This window comes from Thalia democratica, chromosome 7 (assembly GCF_965202585.1).
Source record: "Thalia democratica chromosome 7, ktThaDemo2.hap1.1, whole genome shotgun sequence".
Lineage (NCBI taxonomy): Eukaryota > Metazoa > Chordata > Thaliacea > Salpida > Salpidae > Thalia > Thalia democratica.
In genome coordinates this window covers 48,248,353-48,267,926 of record NC_139171.1, presented here as the reverse complement: position 1 = coordinate 48,267,926, position 19,574 = coordinate 48,248,353, and the positions used below count along the sequence as shown (strand labels likewise).

The 19,574-nt window shown below is 26.9% G+C and overlaps 1 protein-coding gene across 1 annotated transcript; it reads left to right on the top strand.

Moving 5' to 3' along the window:
- The first annotated feature begins 3,003 nt into the window (after positions 1 to 3,003).
- LOC145840211 (cilia- and flagella-associated protein 58-like) lies at positions 3,004 to 18,465 on the top strand. Its single transcript, XM_082947381.1, has 17 exons — positions 3,004 to 3,148; positions 3,788 to 3,941; positions 7,873 to 8,045; positions 8,201 to 8,357; positions 8,854 to 9,048; positions 9,255 to 9,392; positions 10,890 to 11,049; positions 12,294 to 12,388; positions 13,140 to 13,319; positions 13,712 to 13,873; positions 14,032 to 14,178; positions 14,717 to 14,857; positions 15,107 to 15,330; positions 16,069 to 16,222; positions 17,098 to 17,280; positions 17,633 to 17,766; positions 18,041 to 18,465. The coding sequence occupies exons 1-17, from the start codon at positions 3,036 to 3,038 to the stop codon at positions 18,162 to 18,164; spliced, it is 2,634 nt and encodes an 877-aa protein (XP_082803507.1). The 5' UTR covers positions 3,004 to 3,035; the 3' UTR covers positions 18,165 to 18,465.
- The last annotated feature ends 1,109 nt before the right edge of the window (positions 18,466 to 19,574 follow it).

Sequence of the window (19,574 nt, the reverse complement as noted above, 5' to 3'; positions counted from 1 at the left end):
GGTTAAATCATGCTTAATCTTTTGTTGGAAATGTAGTCATGTTTAATTCCTGAATTATATAACCAACTTTTTTTTAAGTTAGACTGTTAAATTGTGAATTTATATCTAAATAAAAACTTGTTTTTCTAGTAAAAAATTATTACATATAATTAAAACAATATTGGAAAAGTTTCAGGATTTATCAATAAAAAAATTAAAATTTCTGAAATATAAAAATAACTTAAATTTTTTCTGTTGTTAAAGCTAATTTAAAAGTTATAGATTGAGTGACCTAGTACTTTTATTAAATAGATAGAGTATGTTTATGAATATTAAAAAAGTGTTTACGCTTAGTTTTCAATGAGAGTTTAAGTCCTTTGACTTAAATTCTTATGAATTTTTTAAAGTGTCATACCTGAATAAATAGTTTGAAATTGTAAATTTAAAATAAATGTACTTAATGGTTCATAAATTATACGCTACAGTGTTATAACTACACCAATAGACTATGTTGTTTCATCTGGTAATAAGCCCAAACAAGCACTAACCAACAAGGATTAGGGAAAATGTCGATCTAAACTAAGCTATGATAGTCTAAAATGTTTGCTTAAAACCCTGCTAACTATCAATTAACTTGTTTATTATAAATTACTTTAAACTTGGGTATAAATATATTTTACTTATTCTTAAATGTTGAGTAGAGATTAAATATTTTTAGATCTTCTATTTATTTACTTTTAATTTGCTAGCACTTTATGTCTTCATGAGTTTAATTATACTTTTTACCTGTTAAGGCAATAGGGGGGGAGGGGTAAATCATCTTTTTAACAACTTGATCTTGTTTTGTGTTGAGTGTTAACTAAGCTACAAATTGTCTCTAGTACAATAATTTATCTAGGAAGAAGAAATCTAAAATTACAAATAGTTAGAAATGACTAAAAAATTAAATCCTCCTACATTGTTGAGATAGTTACCTCTAATTTTCAGGAAATGTTTCTTGCAATATATACAAAAATCTATAGTAACGAAAAAAAAAAAAACTAAGTGTATAATTGAGTAGTTTTATAACAGTACCTAGAAATCTGTAAAAAGTAACTTGCACCCTCGTTAAAACTCTTTATTAAGATCATGTTGTTAAAAATGTTATTTACTTCCCTAAGGCCATAGTTTAGATAACACTTTACTCAGATTAATTTGGAAACAAATAAACCTTGATATGTTCTTTACTTTCATACATTGATACATAAATAACAGTTTTATCTGGTTATTTTTTTATTGGGCTATTAGTACCTAGTTAGTAATACTGTAAACTTGTTTAAAAAAATTTATACAAACAGAACAATATAAATAAGAGTATTCACTTTTGATTAATATATAGATTTGAAACTAAATTTAAGTTATTATTAAACAAAAATTTTTTAAGACATATTCATAACCTACTATATAGGTTTTTTAGTAAAGTACAGTTTTAATTTAACATAAATCAGTTTTATACATTTTTAACTTTGTTTTAGTATTTGTATAACAAATTTATTAAAAAAAAGTTTTTTATAGTTGAATATAATAATTTAAATTTTAGCTTTTCAGAAAAATTTAACCCAAAATTTTGTATTACATGTGATTTTGATTGATCATAAGACTGTAAATTTTTTTAAGTACTATAGTTTATATTACATTTTTTTTACATTAAAGTTTATTGCAAACAAACAAAATATAAAATAGAAGTACTTTTCGGACACGCTCATCAGTATTTATTTTTTCGTGTCAAAACAAGCTGAAATAATGATTAACTGATAAAACTAAGTATTTAAGCAGACAAATTAAATTTAACACAATAGTAAAAATTAACAAATTAAGGCAATCGTTTAATCAGAAATAATATAAATGTAACACAACTTTACTAATCAACTAATTTAAGTTCAACGAATTAAACAAAATGGTCGAATAAACAAATTTCTTTTGTTTACAGAGTTCTGGCTTTAAGCTTAAAATGTATATAGCTTCTAGAGTTTTTAGGTGAAATTCATTACGAGCAACTGATATAATTTTGAAGTTGTCCACTTTATAGTTTTCGACACACTTAGGATTAGTAATCAGATGTTGGCCAATCGCTGAACTACTATTTAGTTTTTCCAAATCATCAAATTTCTTTTCCTCGTTACATGACTTAATCTTGTTTAAAAAGTTTTTTGGGATGTGTTGGTTGATTCTTGTAATCAAATTGTTACTCGTTCTACCCACGTATGTTTTTTTGCATAAACATACAAATTTATAGATTACATTGCTGGTGTTTAGGGTGGGTAATTTATCTTTGTTTTTAATCTGAAACAGTTTATTGGTTGAGTATACTATTCGTAAATTAACAGATCTATAGCCATTTTCTACTATTTTCTTCAAATTATTCTGCAAAACTGTATTCTGATTGTATGGCAACTTAAGGTATACCGGACACTTTTTTGGACCAAATTTTATTGACTCAAACCTTGTCTTTGTTTTTTGTATTGTTTTCTTTATTATGTCTAGAGGGTAACCTAAAGTCGCAAAGATTCTTTCCACATTTGATAATTCTGTTTCTAAATATTTTTCAGAACAAATTTTCATTGCTCTATATGTAAGGCAACTGATTAGATTTAGTTTTTGTCTCATTGGACTGTATGAATTATAAGGGACATAGTCCCCACTGAAGGTACTTTTTCTAAAAATGTTCGTATAGAACATTTGATTCTCCCTGTTGACCATAACATCTAAGAATGCTAAATTGTTTTCAGTTGCTGTTTCCATAGTAAATTCGAGGTTTGTATGCATGCTATTCAGTTTTAATAGAAATTCATCTCTGTCTTTATCATCTGTAAAGATGGCAAACGTGTCAGAAATGATTACATTTTTATCAACAAATAACTCTTTGATGTTTAATAAACAAAGTAAATCATTCTACTTAAGCACGCAGTTTGTTGCAATTGTTTAAACATATAAATAATTAATTTTATATTTTTAAGATACACTCATTTTAAATATCATGTCAAAAAGCCCATAATAACTAAAAAATTGGCTCAAAAATGGCAGAAAGAGATGAAGGAAAAGTCTCACTTGATGAAGACACATTTCAGTCCCTTGAAAATGATTTTCAAGAAATTATAAAAGAACTGATGAATGATAATACTCTTGAAAAGTTAGTTGTTTATAAATATAATTTAAACCTGTTTTGATTTCGTTTTGTAGTGCCATAGGGCGTATAATTTTTTTTTTTAACACTGGCCCTTTTATGAAAGCTAAAGTTATATACCATAAGAGACTTTTCATAGAGTTAAAAAAAAATAATTAAGTCAGTTGTGTAAAAAAGGTTCTGATACAATTGTTTTGAGGAAAATTTTTAAGTGTAAATTTTCTCTGAATTAAAAGAAAAAAATATAAAAAATTATCTTGTTCTTTGTTTTTAGTCAACTAACATCAAACTTTTGGAAACTTTCCTTGCATATAAAGGATAACTCCTGTTGTAATGATTAAATGAGAAGTTTAAGAACTTAAGGTTAAAACAAAAAAAAAGTAGTAATTAACAACAAAATCTTAAAAAAAAAATCTAAAATTGTTTATTATTAAGTTTAGATTTAACTGAGATAGTTTAGAAATGATTGCTTAAAATATTTTATCCATTATATGTTTTTAAATTGAATAAATTTTGTTTTGCCTTTTTGCTTTTTTCCTACCATTTTAACCTGTTGAACTCTCCAACTTTGTACCCTTATATCTCAAAAACAAATTCACTGTAGTTAATACTTATTTGTTGTGTATAATTATTTCAATTGTTTAGGTTTCGCGTTGAATATGAAAAGCTGCACAAAGCATTGAAAACTTCACATGAGAGTGAAAAGCGTTTGATGTCAAAATGTCGTGACCTCAATGCTGAAATAGTAACAAATTCTTCAAAAGTGGCACAAGCTTTAAAGCTGTCCCAAGATGACCAGGTTTAACTGCTGTCAATAGTAAATAATAAAATTTGTTGGTGTTTCATATACTTGTATAATGTTGACTGCTATGTAATATTAAATAATTATTTTGTTCTATTTATCTTGCGCATTCCTATTAACAAAGTAAATAAGAGTTTTTAGCACTACTAGTGGCAAAACATTTTACTGCTTCACATGCATGCTGTGTTTCCTTGGTAAAGCTGTTAAGGTTAGGGTTAGGGCTGGAGTACGTGTTTAGGTAAGGGTTTAAAACAAATATAATAAATTATATAAATATAATGTATAATAAGATGTAACGTTATAAGGCGTTAAATCCTGGAGATCCTGATAAGCTAAGCTTATCGGAATGTATATCACAGATGTTCTTGTGCTAAAACTTTATTTCAACTAACGGCGTTTCACTGCTCTCAAATAAATTTAAGAACAGATCTACGGAGTCTCAAAAAGCTCTAAGAATAGAGCTTTTTGAGACTCCGTAGATCTGTTCTTAAATTTATTTGAGAGCAGTGAAACGCCGTTAGTTGAAATAAAGTTTTAGCACAAGAACATCTGTGATATAATGTATAATATTAATAATTCGAGATTTTTATTTGTAAAACCAAGTTTCACCCTTTAAGGGATCTTCAGTTACAATTTAAATCTGAAAAGTTAAAAATAAACAAAACATGGAAGATACTACAAAGCAAAAAAAAACAAGTAAATTAGAAATTGTAACTTGTGTTAGTTTGAAAGTTAGTCAAGAATTTGAACAAAATACTAAATAAACATTATAGGTTTTAGCCCTCAAAAAACTGAATGTGAAACTGTTATATTTAAAAACAAAAACATTAGTGGCTCAAAAATTCAGGATTAAAACAAGCTACTTACTATAATATAATATTCTTGATTAACTTTCAAACTAACAAAAGTTACAATTTCTAATTTACTTGTTTTGTCTTGCTTTATAGTATCTTCCATGTTTTATTTATCTATTACTTTTCCGATTTAAATTTTTACTAAAGATCCCTTAAAGGGTGAAACTTTGTGTTACAAAAAAATCTTGATTAATAAATCTTATACATTTGTCTCCTTGTTTTCAAATAAGTTGAGAACTATTTTTGTTCAATTTAGGACCTCAAATATAAATCTAAATATATAAATATAATTATAAAAACAGCTTAACAAACTCATATAAACATATCGGTAAAAAACTTCATGTATATAAAGCAATAGCTAACACATTGAAGCCTTCAAAGCTAAATAAAAACACACCTACTAGAGAAAAGTTATCAAACTTCAAGTAGTAGCTTTCTATTGTTTTGTGCTACATATTTTTACTTCTGTGCTATCTTTGATTTTTTAGTGTTTTATTAGTTAATAGTAACAAAAAGTTTATGTGTATAATTAGTACTTTTCTATATACTTAAAATAATTTTTATAAGATACTATAAGATAATTTTTACTATTTTTTAAAACTATAATTTAAATTTAGACATTTGTAAATAAAAATAGGCAATTTGATTCCTTTTTTATATATAATACAGGAACGAACTAAAAATGTATTTACACAGTATTAAGTATATATAGTCTTAACTGCTGTGATAACCAGCCATTAATATAAAATATTTTTTTATGAAATCTTGGCAAAAATATCTTGGATTAAATTATAAATTAAACTTAACAAAAAAAAAACATATTTCTAAAGTTTTTAAAAAAATCAAAAAATAAGTTTTGTGTGTTTTTAGGCTCTTTTTTCCAATTTAATTAGGTTTCTAATTTAAGTGTTGTCCAATTTTAATTAATTAAAAAGCCATTGTATAAGTGTACTCTCTCTAATTTTAATAAATTTAATTATATTTTATTTTTATTTAGCTTCAAGTTCTAAAAATTGTTCATAAGGCTTACAGGAATAACTTATTTTTAATTTCTATTTGCTTGTCCACTGTTTTCTGTCTTTGTATACTTTTAACTTTTTAATGTGCTTTTACAAAAATTGATTAAATCTTAGGTTTTTAAATTATTTGTATATATTAAAACACAGAAAAGTTTTTATTTTGAGGTTTATTAAAACAAAGTTTTGAACATAGTTTTGCTAATAATTATTAAGGTTGTAAAGGGTTTTTCAAAAACATACTTAGATAGTTACTTAAATCTGCTATAAACTTTTGAATTGTTAGAAAAAAAAGTATAGTTCATCTTTGATTTATAAAAGTATAAATTTTGTGCTGTAACTATATAAAGCTAAAAACTTTGTAAATTACACATGTAAAAGTGAAAAAGTAAAGTTTTATACAATTAATTTTATAAAGCTGTGATTTTTTTTTGTTTATAGGTCTTATTTGTTAGGTTTGAAATTAGATTTAAGGTTATTAAAATAATTAAAACTGTATATCATATATTTAAAAGACATTTTCTTTGTTTATAATTCATGAAAGAAAATTAAAATATTTATTTGTACAACTTTTCGGATCCCCAACACTTGCTGGAGTTTTTTTTTTGACTTATGTTAGTATTAGATAGCCAATAAACAAATAGATAATATAAATATATATAAATATATAATTACATTCGTTTAAAATTTCATCTTACTACTAAAGTAATAGTTAACAATGCACATCTTAAAAATGATATAAATTAGAACATATTTTGACATTAAAACTTTCTATAAAAGTTTTAAAATGATTGCTATAAGTGTTTTTAAATATTTTTTTACTATCCCAGTCTAAGTTTCTTTCTATTAAATTAGTTCTAATGCCCTTAGTAGTATATTCAAAGGTTTCAATAATCAAATAATTAGGAAGAAATAAGTAGGTATAAGTTTAAAGAAATTTCACTAAATCATTACAAAAACACATACAGATATCAAAATTTTAACCTTTAAGGGTTTGAATGAAAAATTTTAGTAAAAATTATAATTAGCTTTAGACTAATTTTTATTTCATAAACAATGTGCTGTTTATTTAGTTTATTATTATGTTTGGTTTTCATACAGTTCCTTATCATTTTGTTTTAAAGTAGTAATTTAAAACTTATATCTAAAGCTTTTCTAATTTAAAATTTTCAGCTTGAGTTCATATTTAATTTTTCTAAGTATTTACACTTTATTAAAATTTAAAACTTTTTACAAACTGAACGTTTTTTTAAGGTAAAAAAAAAAATTAGATGCATTTTTCTATTCAATAAACTTACAATTACTTGTAACCAGGGGTGTCGCGTGGGGTGTTGCACTGCCGCAATTGCACCACCTTAAAATTTTGTAAGAAAAAATTAAGTATCTTTAACGTTTTCATTATGTTTTCGAACAAAATATCTTATAAAACTCAAATTTAGATAACAACCATTTTGCTTACTTTACTGCCGCAAACTCTTAGCTGACTGCCGCAAATGAACTCAAAAAAACAAAATTTCTTCAAGAATTACCGCAAAATCAATATCTTGCTGTAAGTTAGCTACGTTGAAAATTCCCTGAAACAGTACAGGCTCAAGTATCATTCCACAAGTTATTGTAAACAAAAATGAAAATAAAGCTAAGCAGAGCAGAGGTAACTCGAGTTGAAGCAACACAAACAAAGGCGATTCGAGCAGAGGCAACTCGAGCAGAATCAACTCGAGCAGAAGCTACTCGAGCAGAAGCAACTCAAGCAGAAGCAACTCGAGCAGAGGCAACTCGAACAGAAGCAACTCGAGCAGAAGCAACTCGAGCAGAAGCAACTCGAGCAGAAGCAACTCAAGCAGAAGCAACTCGATAAGAGGCAACTCGAGCTAGGCAGCTCAAGTAAGGGCAAATCGAGTACCGGCAACTAGATTTTTTTTTCTGCACCACCTTGGAAAAATACCACGCGACGATGCTTATAACTAAATTACATACGTATTAAATAATCACTTTTAATTTAAAAAATATATTCTTTGCATACTTTGTTTCAAAACGAAATTTTTTTTTTAATTCTAGTCATCAATTCAACAACTCAAACAAGAGCTGGAAAAGGCGTGGAAAATGGTCGACACGGCAACTGAAAGAGAGACAAGAGCAAGAGAAACCATTCAAAACTTGAAAGTTGAAATTGCCAATTTGACCAAGTTGGTTGAGCAAGGTGCCGGATTGTCAATTGGTCGAGAAAATAGGTGGGTTTTAAAACGAATTACAATATTTTTAAAGTAAAAATATTTGAATATTAGTAACTATTATTTAGTTATTTTGTTAGAAGATACATTACAAACATACTTGCTTTGCATAACACAAAATCCATTTAAAAAATTTAAAATTTCAATGAATGTAGCGTTAACGAGCTATTGGCTGCGAAAGATTCTATAACAAAAGAGCGCGATCAACTTCAGTTGGAGTCTATAGATTTAAAAGAAAAGCTGGCCACTATTTCTAGCCAGCAATTAAAGTTGGAAGAACAGCTAGTGGGAGCAGACGAAAAAATTGCAGAGGTTGGTTGAATTTTTTTTTAGTTTTAATTTTACATTGTTCATTACGTTGTAATACTTTCGTTTTTGATAATCATAGTCATTATATATAGACAAATTAATTAACAAAAGCTTTGTTTTCTCGAATTTGAATATTTTTTAATTTTATCATCTTTGAAAAACTAATTCACATTCAAATTTATTTGAGCAGCTATTAGCTAAACTTTATTTTAAACATAGTCATTTAAAATCATATTAACAATTACCTACTGTACATCTATTTGGAGAATTACAACCAACATACCAATTTAATTTTATATATTATTATAAGTTGAGAAGTTCAGATAAATCTCTTCAGAATTAGTGCTTTTATACAAAGTTTTATTGTACTAAATATATCATTAAACAGATATATTTAAAATATTTTTTTTCAAGTAAACTTGGATACATTTTAAACCAAATTGATATGTACTTAATCAACCCTTTTAAAATGTTTAACTTATTCTTGAATATTTCTCAGTTAAGTCAAGATCTTCAAATGAAGCAAAACGAAATTTCTCGCGAATCACGCAAGAAAGACAAAGCTGAGCGCGAGATAAATTCACACAAAAAAGAGTTGGAGAACAAGACCAACGAAATAAAAAACTTGCATTCTCAGCTACAAAGAGGAAAAGATGATTATAGCAGACTCGAGCTTCAATTGAAAGAACAAAGAGTACGTTTTCATTATAGTATTAAGCTTTAATAAATTTCAAACTAAAAATTATAATTTTTTCTTATTATCTAATTAGTAACAGTTAATGTAACCCAAACCATACTTGTTTATTTTTCGTTAAAAACAAAACTTATAAGAGATAAAATCTTGCTATTTTCTTATAAACTATAAATTATTTCTAAGGCACAATGTAGTTTTTATTGTAGATAAATCACGAAAAAGCAACTCGTGATATCGATTATTTGAATTCGCGCCTGACCAAGTTGCAGCAAGATTATCAGAACCAGATCGATGCCGCAGATCTGTTGGCCAATGAAAACCAAACAAAAACAGTTGAGCTAAAGGTAAGTCTTAGTTATGAAGAATAATTAAGTTTATGTAAATTGCTATTATAAGTGTTATGAGTGTTTAAATATGTTTTGTTGCAACCTAAAAGCTAACCTTTGTCCTAATCATTTGATTTATTTTTATTTAGATGTATAAATGTATTAAAATATTGTTTAGTAATTAAAAAATACTTTAAAACACACTAAAAAAATTAAAAGATGTAAATGGACGAAGAAAAGAAAAAAAACTATTTAGTTTTGTGCAAATGATTTCTAAAAGCTTTAATTTTTCGTTTCTTATATTTTTATACTCTGCAATTGTTGAATACTTTTACATTTTTTTATTAAAAATTTGTTTTTGAAGTATAAAAGCTTAGTTTTATTATAAGCATAAATCAAAAGTTGTATTGTTTGTTTGAAGCGAAATTAAGGGCATAGAGGGGTTGGGGGGTCCACCTTGATTTTTACAAGTTGATCTTATTTTATAGAGTTTTATCTGAGCTATTTTTAACGGCTTGAAAAAATTCAAAGTATTTTTTGAGATACGAGCGATCAAAGTCGGTGACCTCAATAGGTTCCTAATGGAAGGCGCAAACTAAAAACGCGAAAAAAGACCATTTTACTAAAAATCTATCTCCTCCTTCATTTTTTAAGCAATCTTCTTCAAATTTTTACAGAAAGTGTAAAATTAAACTTTAAAAAGATTGAATGCAGGAATTTTTTTTGTTTAGAAAAATAAAGTTTTTATAAAAAAAAAAACCACCTATTTATTTGTTTTTTTATATAAAATTTTAGTTTTTAATATTTTTAAAATTCCAACATTCAAAGTCTTTTAAATTATAAAAGGAACGTTTCCTGAAAATTTGAGGTCTCTAGCTCAAAAAATGAAGAAGAAGATAGGTTTTTAGTGATTTTTTAAATTTCCGAGAAAGTTGACCCGAAAAACTTGTGGTCCATACGTTTGTATCGGAAAAGTTTTATAAAAATTACAATATCTCAAAAATTAAATAAGATTTTTAAATTCTATAAAAACTGGTTTGTAGTTTGTACTTTAAGCTTTCATATAACATCCCATGTTATTTTTAGTTGAAAAAAATGTCAGACCCCCCTATGCCCTTAATTTCATAATTATCAATAAAAGTTTATCTTTGCCTTTTATATCTATGCTAGGTGCAATAAAATAAAAATTTCAAGCTAACTAATTAAACAATGTCAAACTAAAAATGGTTAGTAGTTAAAACCATGCTTTTTGGTATAAAACGATACCTCTAGGTACAATATTTTTGGTATTTAGTTTTACTTCAGTCTTTATTAAGCGTGACTTTAAAACGATACCTCTAGGTACAATATTTTTGGTATTTAGTTTTACTTCAGTCTTTATTAAGCGTGACTTTAAAACAATTTTATAATTCAGTTCTTAAAATTGATTTATTTGAGCATAACTTTTAAGTGAATCTTTTTATTTCGAATCTACACGTTCTTACACTTTGTATATTCAATTGATTAACAACAAAGGGCAAGGAAGAGGAAGTTCACGGGATGAAGATGGAGATATCGAGGTTGAACAAGGCGCGGGAGGCGATACAGAGGAGGCTGCAGCAGGCGGAAGAGGGGAGGAGCGACGTGGAATCGCAGCGGGACATCCTCAAAATTTCTATCGCCGGCCTGGAGAGAGGTTTCAATTTATCAGTGTATAAGAACTTTTTGGGTTATCTCCATGTTGTATGAGTGTCATGTGTTGGTTGCCTGGTTGATTTCGTAGTAGATTTTTTTTTGTTTTAGTTGCTATATTGTATAAGGCTGTGGGGACACATTAGGCCCGCAACTGGAAATATAAATTTAATTAAATTTTGAGATTGTTTTCTAAAATCAGTGATTAGAAAGTCAATATTCTTATAAGTTTATACATAAAAAAAAAAAATGGAGAAAACATGCAAAAAAAAAAAAACATCTACAACTGTTTTTATGCCAATTGGCTCGTGGACATTTAAAAGGTTTATGTTAGTTTAAATTAGGATGTCCTTATAACTAAATTATAAAAGAAAAGTTGCTGAACATGAAAATATTTTGTTTATTTATTCATAGTTTTGAAAATATATATTTACGTCCTGCTTATTATGTTTAGTTAGTAATTTGATTTAAAGTTTCTTCAGTTTTTATGTTTTGTTAAAAAAATACTTGATAAACCATTTATAACTTTAGAAAATGCAATTGTAAAGATATAAGTTTAGCGAAACTTAATAACTAAAATCGATTCAACAAGCGTTGAGATAGTAATAAATTTGTTAACATGTTCAACAAAAAGGTAAAAAAGCAGTAAATTGGTAAAAACTTGTGAAATTACGCTGTATAAATCACTTAAAAATAAAGGTTCAACCCTGAAAAAAATTACTAAAAGGTTCCCTTTAAAATAGAAATGTTTTTCTTTTCAAAATATAATCGAAAGCTTTGTTTATTATTTTTTATTTTTATTTTAATTGATGATTTCAAAGAGTTATTAAAAATAAAAATTATGTATTTTCAGTCCTTAACTTGGTTAACAATTAAAGATTGTGAAAAAAAAACAGAACATTTGGAGCCTGTAAAACTTTGTTTAATTCAGAACTTTTGATTTTTTAGAGTCTAATTCAGTTAACAAACAACCCTCCATTCATACGGTTGTTTTTTATACGGTTTTTTTAAGTTTGTTGTTTTTGAATTTACTTATGTTTTATAGGCAAACTAGATTTCATTGATCTTGAAAACTAATTGCTGTTTTTTAATATGCTTGAGATTAAAAAATAAAAACTAAAAGTATTAAGAAAAATTACTTTATTATTTCCATACAATAATTTTTTATTAAAGTTTAAAGAACCGTTTTTTAGTTTCCAAACTTCTAAGTAATTTCATGCAAATTATCAAAAAAATTAAAATGAACAGAGGTGGATGCTTTGAAGAAGCAAGCTGAGTTGGACAAAAAAGCCGCTGATGAGCTGATCAGAGAAAGAGACTTGTTAAACAAGAACAACACAAAAGTAAATTGATTTTATGATAAGTTGAAACACTAGTTTAGCTGTTCACTTTTTTGTTACAGCTATAGAGTTGAAAGTTAGGTGTTCTACTTTGACTTTTTGTTGTAACTATTACTAAAAGATTTTATTTAAATTTTACATGATATCGTTTAAAAGTTGAACTAACTTTGTTTTATACTTTTTTTTTTAATGGTGAGTAAATTCGTATATAAATAAGTTATCAAACGAAATTTATTTCAAAGAGTTTAATTAAATATTAAAAAGCTAATATTAAAATAAAAAATAAACTCTTTTTTGGTATCATCCTTTATTTTCGAATAGGTGACCATGAAGTTTTAAAATAAAACATCAATGCCTAAAGCTATTTAGTGTTAGATTTATTGTTGATAAAAAAACTAACCAAAATCAAATATAATAATCTCTCTCATTGCTAACCCGTAATTTAAAGCAGTTAATCTATATTATTGTTTTTTAATTTGGATTTTTTATAAGGCTTCAATTTTTTCCCACTGTAGTTTATAATTTTACGAACAGTAAAACAGATAAAATAAATACTATTTATATATTTGAATATTTTTTTTTGATTGACAATTGTCACAGTTCTTTATGCAAACTGCAGAGATAAATGCTTATTTTATATAAAAAACAACTTTTTTTCGAATATTGTTGAACGCCGTTTCGACGCATAACGCGTCAATTATCAATGAAAACAAACTTTATTGAAAAAAATTTATAAAAGTTCACATTTTAACAGCAACAAACTGCCACCAAGAAACAAGAAGACCTGGTGAAGTTGCACGAGCGTCAGAAGAAGCATTTGGACGTGGAAATTTCACAGTACAGGGACGAGGCGACCAAGCAGAGGAAGCTGATTTACAACCTGGAGAAAGAGAGGGACCGGTACATCTCTGAAGCTAGCAACCTCACACAAAAAGTATATTTGTTGTGAATAGCATAAAAATATGTTTATTAAGTTTTTGTTGCAAAGTAGCATGTGTTTCTTTAGATATAAAATAGTTTTTAAAATTTTAAAATCATTAACAAAAATTTTAAAAACAATATCCTGAATAAGTGAATAGATTTGTATTTTTTTCAATGCGTATTATAGTATATGGATGTAAACTTTTTATTACAGTAAACCTAACTCAAGTATGCCAGATAAAATAATGAAGGTTTAGTATTTACAATGTTATAAGTAGATAATGTTAGTATCCCATATGTTTTGTCAATTATAGTTAAGTAATTGATCAGCTGTGTTTTGTTTAAATTAAACATAAAATGCTGCTTATTAGAGTGTTAACGCGTTTAAGTAATTCATTTTTCAAGGTGCTGCACTCGATGGAAGATATAAAAGTGCGTGAAATGCAAATATTCGACTATAAGAAGACAATTGCCGAAGCAGAAACAAAGTTGAAACAGCAGCAAAATTTGTACGAAGCAGTCAGATCAGACAGAAACTTGTACAGCAAAAACTTAATTGAAGCCCAGGTTGGTGCTTCTATCAGTATTGTTGATATTAATTTAGTTGTTTTAATACTTGTTATTTGTTTATTTTTTAAGCTTAATTATTAAAGCATGTAAATACTGATTATTTTTAAAATAAGAATATTTTAAGTATTAAGATTCAAAAAACAAAATTATGCTAGGATGAAATCACTGAGATGAAACGAAAGCTGAAGATCATGAACCACCAAATCGACCAGCTCAAGGAAGAGATAACGACGAAGGAGGCGGCACTGGTCAAGATAAACCTCGACCACACAAGAGTGGAGAAGGAAAAAGAACAGTTGAGGGTACATTAGATTTTGTTGTTTGTTTTTTATTTTTTAAAGCTTTGTTTTATAGCGCTTTTCCTACTTTCATAAGATCGTTTGAATTTTTTTTTTCTCTATATGTTGTTTATGAAAACAAACTTTTGAAATTAAGAAGATATTTAGGAAAAATATATTATTTCACTTTTCTCTGTTTTTTAACTACAGGATATTAAGCTTTAAAAACGTTTTTATAAGTTATTAAGGGTTAAACAAAAGAGTCTTAAAACAATGGCCTGTTAAATTTATTACTATTAAAATAAGATATATTCATTTAAAGTAATCTTAATTAATTAACTGTTAAAAATTAATACTGTATAAAAATCACAAACAAAAAATTTACTGTGTCCTGGACTGATTTAAGCATTATATTCAGTATATAAATCTTGTCCACAATCATTAATTACAAATTATTTTAAAAAATAATTGACCAATGTTTGGCTGAAGTACAACAAATACTACTGTTTGCATTTTAAAAAAGCATGATAGTTCAGTAATCTTCATTTAAACTAAACATTAGGCCGAGTTATTGAGGATGAAGCTTCAAGCGGCGGAGAGCAGAGGTCAGCTGGACATGATGGAGAAGGAAATAGGAAAGTTGCAGCAAGTAATCAGGGAGAGCGACATGGAGAGAAAGCGGCAGATGAAGGAACTCGATCAGGTACCATTTGTTTGCCTATGTATATTTTCATTTACAGCTAATGTATTCACAATAAAGTTTATGAAACTTTTTACATTACTTGTTTCCTTTAAAAAAAATCATTGAAGTCAGGAGTACGCAATAATTTACGCTTGATAGTTTTTGTTTCAATTAAGTTTTCATGCTGAAATATTTGATTTAAAAACTTAAAAGTATTATCAAAATAAATGGCTTTTTGCACGTTGGTTTTATAATTTACATTGAAAACAGGTTATAAGTGAGAGGGATATATTGGGGACGCAGCTGGTAAGGAGAAATGACGAGCTGTCCCTGCTTTACGAGAAGATAAAGATTCAGCAATCGACTCTCAACAAAGGGGAAGTTCAGTACAGGCAACGCGTTGAAGACATCAGGATACTGAAACTTGAAATTAAAAAGTTGCGCAGAGAGAAGATTATACTGAACAGAAGCGTTGCTACTCAGCAAGATTTAAAGTATTTGTTCTATATTAAGCGTATTAAAAAAAAGTTTTTCAAACTATATGCTCAACAGTATTAATAAAGTGTTACATTTGTCGAAGTTACCTATGTTGGCAAGCAGCTTATAAATAGATTTTTTGTAACAATTTTTTTTTCTAGATATACAAAAATGATAAACTTTATAAGAAACTTCAACATATTAAATAGATTAATAAAAACAAAAATGGGATTTTAAGCTTTTAGTGTTGTTTTTTTTACTGCGCAAGTCGATAGTAAAGCTTCTAATATTTATTTTGGTATTATTTTACACCTTAAACATCTTATTTATTAAATTATATATGTTTTAGTTTTGTAGATGGTTTTATACTTGAAGTAAGTTTTTATAAATGTTGTTTTTTGTTTTTTATCATACAAACTGATTTGTTTTTTATTTCTTTTAATCATTTTAGGCTACTGATTTTTTTATGTTTAATATTTAAAAGAATATAACTTTGCTAAGAAAACACCAGAATTTAGTTTTAAAATTGTTTAATTTAGGAACAAACAATCGGTAGTGCTTGTCGTAACGTTTTGTTTCCCCTATTAATGTTTAAAAAATTATTAATGCACATATAGATATTTAAAATAGTTGGTGCTTTTATTAGTAAACAAAAATAAAAACCAGTTTATTTATTTAAGTGTACAGTTTTTATTGTATCTTTCAAAGTCCATTTTTATTTTGAAAGCTAGATCATAAGTGTAATTGTTTAACAGTCGTGAAGTGTACCACACCCAGAGAGAGTTGTTGCGTGAAAGAACGAGGTGCAAAGCGTTGGAGGAGGAACTGGAAAATCCGATGAACATTCACAGGTGGAGGAAGTTGGAAGGATCGGATCCCTCCGCATACGAAATGATTCAGAAAGTGCAGGTTCGATATTTTCAAAATTAATTATCTGTTTTTATGAATTGAATTCATAATTTTTTAAATTAAATAGAATAGAGTTTTTAATAGTCTGTTTATTTTATGAATACAACAATAAAAATTTTAGTTTTGAAAGATATTTTTATCTTTAAAATAAGTGAATATGTTGGTATTGCTGAATAATATTTTCTGTTAAAGATTTAATACGGGGTTGTCGTATAGGAACAACTTAGAATTTGAAAATTCAGGCAAAAGAAGTGTAAAAATCTGGAATTTTAAACAATGTTTACTTATCAAATAATTAAATTTTGATTTAGATACGAAAAATATATCATATACAATAATTAATTTTTGTATCATCTAGAATTCTATTTTTTATAACAAATTTAAAGTAGCATGACAGTACCTATTTATTTTTTCTATACTATTTATGACAGCTTTTACCTTAAATTATAATTCGTTCTAATAATTAACCAAAATACTGTACTTTCAAAAACCTAAGAAAAATTGAAACTACCTATGGCAACCTTACTAATATCATACATCTTAAGATGCTTAAGATGCTTAATATTTTTCAGTAAGGTAATGTTTTTGTAAATAATAAATTTTCTAACAATTTGGTAGTTTTAAAGCTGTCAAGTTATTTAAATTCTTTAATGTCTGCATTGAGAACCGTAACAAAAATAATTAACTAAAAACTGTGTTATATCGAAAATAAAAAGTAAAACTCACAATACAAAATTTTGTTAGAGATTTTATGATTTTCTAATACTAATCTACTAATGGTTCGAACTACACAGGTTGTTTAAAAATCAAAAGTTCTTAAATTTTGAAGAAAACGAAAAGCCACTATAATTAAATCCAATAACTTTTCATCTCAGGCGCTCCAGAAGCGCTTGATCCAGAAGACGGAGGAAGTGGTGGACAAGGAGATGCTGATCCAGGAGAAGGAGAAGCTGTACGTGGAGCTGAAGCACATCCTGGCCAGGCAGCCCGGGCCCGAGGTCACCGAGCAGCTGAGAATTTACCAGGAAACCCTGAGGACCAAGACCAAGCAGATGAAGGTTGGTGATTGGTACAATGATTTTGTTTTTAAATGATTTTTGTGGGTTCAATTTGTTGACTATTTTTATGGAAGGTTTATCTTAAAACTACTGATTTACAAAATAGTTCCTATTTTTACTTGAAATTAAAATATAATGTTTAACCTTGATAGTTTCAAAAACACTACTTTTTTGTTTAATAGTTGTTTTTTAGGTACAATACTTTTGTTCAATAATGCTTTGATATTTTTTTGGTATTTTTTTTAACTAACTTAGTGGAAGATTTATCTAAAAACTACTGATTTACAGAGTAGTTCATATTTTTACTTGGAATAAAAAAGATATATGTTACCTTAGTTTCAAAAATATTCAGAGATTGGCGTCAGAACTGAACATGTACGAGTCGCAAGCGTCCGAATACAAATACGAAATTGAAAGACTCGCCAGGGAACTGCAGGAAATAAAAAAGAAATATTTCCACATGAAAAAGCAGGAGCAACGGCAAAAGTTTGCAAACAATTAAACTATATAGGCTTGCTTAAAAGTTGAAAGTACCCAAATATCAAATCAATTTAACGCTTTCAACTTCTCACATAAATTCATATATTTTTATGTTTAAGTTGAATAAAAAATATATAACAAAAAAGTTGAAATATATTATCTTTATAATCATGATATAAAAAATATTCGATAAAAAGAAAGAAAATAAAATTAATAATAAAATGTGTTAAAAAAATGAATAACTTATATTTTTCATTTATGTTAATAAAACTTCTCGCAGGGAAAAGCAACGGGCGTTGGAGCAGGGGTCGGCTCCGGTGGTTCAGCCGCAGAAGAACGTTGGAGGCAACCGATTCACCGGGGGAGGGTTCAGCTTGAACACGCCGCAGAAGGCAACTTGTTGAAACTTTATGTGATTAATGTGTATCCACTGTGTTGTTTCAAGTGTATTTTGCAATATTTTTTTATTTTTTAACATTTAAAAAATATCAGTCACATTTTTAATTTACAAAAACGACAGTTTTTATTGATGTTGAGTCAATTAACCTTGAATGTTAAAACTTTGTATTTAATGTGTAGCTGTATGCTTTTTTTATTATCAAAATTTCAATCCAAAATGATCATACATTTAGATGTAAAAGGATTTATAAATTTGAGTGAAATTGTGAGTAGAATTTAAAGTGAAAGCAACGTATATGTTTTATAAGTTAGCTGTGATTCTAATTTCTGCGAATTACTAAAAAAAAATAAATATACAAATGATATAAATCATTATAAGTTTGTTCTACCTATAACTTTAAACAAAAACTTGAGAGTAAAGTTTTTTTGTTTATTCAATTTGGTTCTGTAGTGTCAATTAGTGTTCAAATCTTTGATTAACGAGTACTTTTGGTGTTTAAGTTGACCTAGCTTCAAAATATTTTAAGTAATTTAATTCCTAAATAATTAACTATTCAACAAAAGTTAAGGCTTTTATTTTTATTATTATCGTTATCATCTTTTTTGATATAAAAAAGTATAAACATTATTACATATATGATGAAGTAGAAGTGGAACAATGACTGTAAGCTATTCTATAAAAATATTTGCTCTTTTGACTCCAGTAGGTTTGTGTACTGTTTTATACGTACAATCTGAGTGCAGTTATGTACTCATAAAACATTTATTTAAATTAACAAAAGTAATATATATATATAGAAGTATAAAAAATCTAAAGTTAATTGAGTATCTTAAACATTTAAGTAATTTCATTCTTAAACAAACATGTATAAAAACTTTCAAAATAATAAACCTAAGATTAAAAAAAAATTAGTTTGTTATGCAAAGATCAATGAAAAATAAACTAACAATTCAAATGAAACTAAACTTTAAGTTTATTTTTGAACATAGCTTAAAAATTTATACAAAAACCACTCCTATATTTAATTCATTGTGTATAATAATTTTACCGTTTTTTGCATAATCAGTTTAGGAGCTGTAACTTTGGTATAAATTAGAATGATCTTATGTCATATTTTACCAAAAAAAACCTTATTAAACTAATAAAATGAATTATAGGTTATAGTAGCTTATTGTACATGATAAATAAATGCTTAAAAAAAAGGTACAAAGACCAAGTATAAAAAAATACCTTTCTTTTATCTAGCCAGACACCATGATTATACAGATTATTGTGCATTTTTGAATAACTTATTTAAAACCTGTAATTTCATAGTGCCAATTAATTTTACCACAATATTAAATGTATGTTCTGAATACTTTTTGTTTAATTAACAGACTCAAAAGTAATGCCTTTTCTATGAAAGAAAATTTTA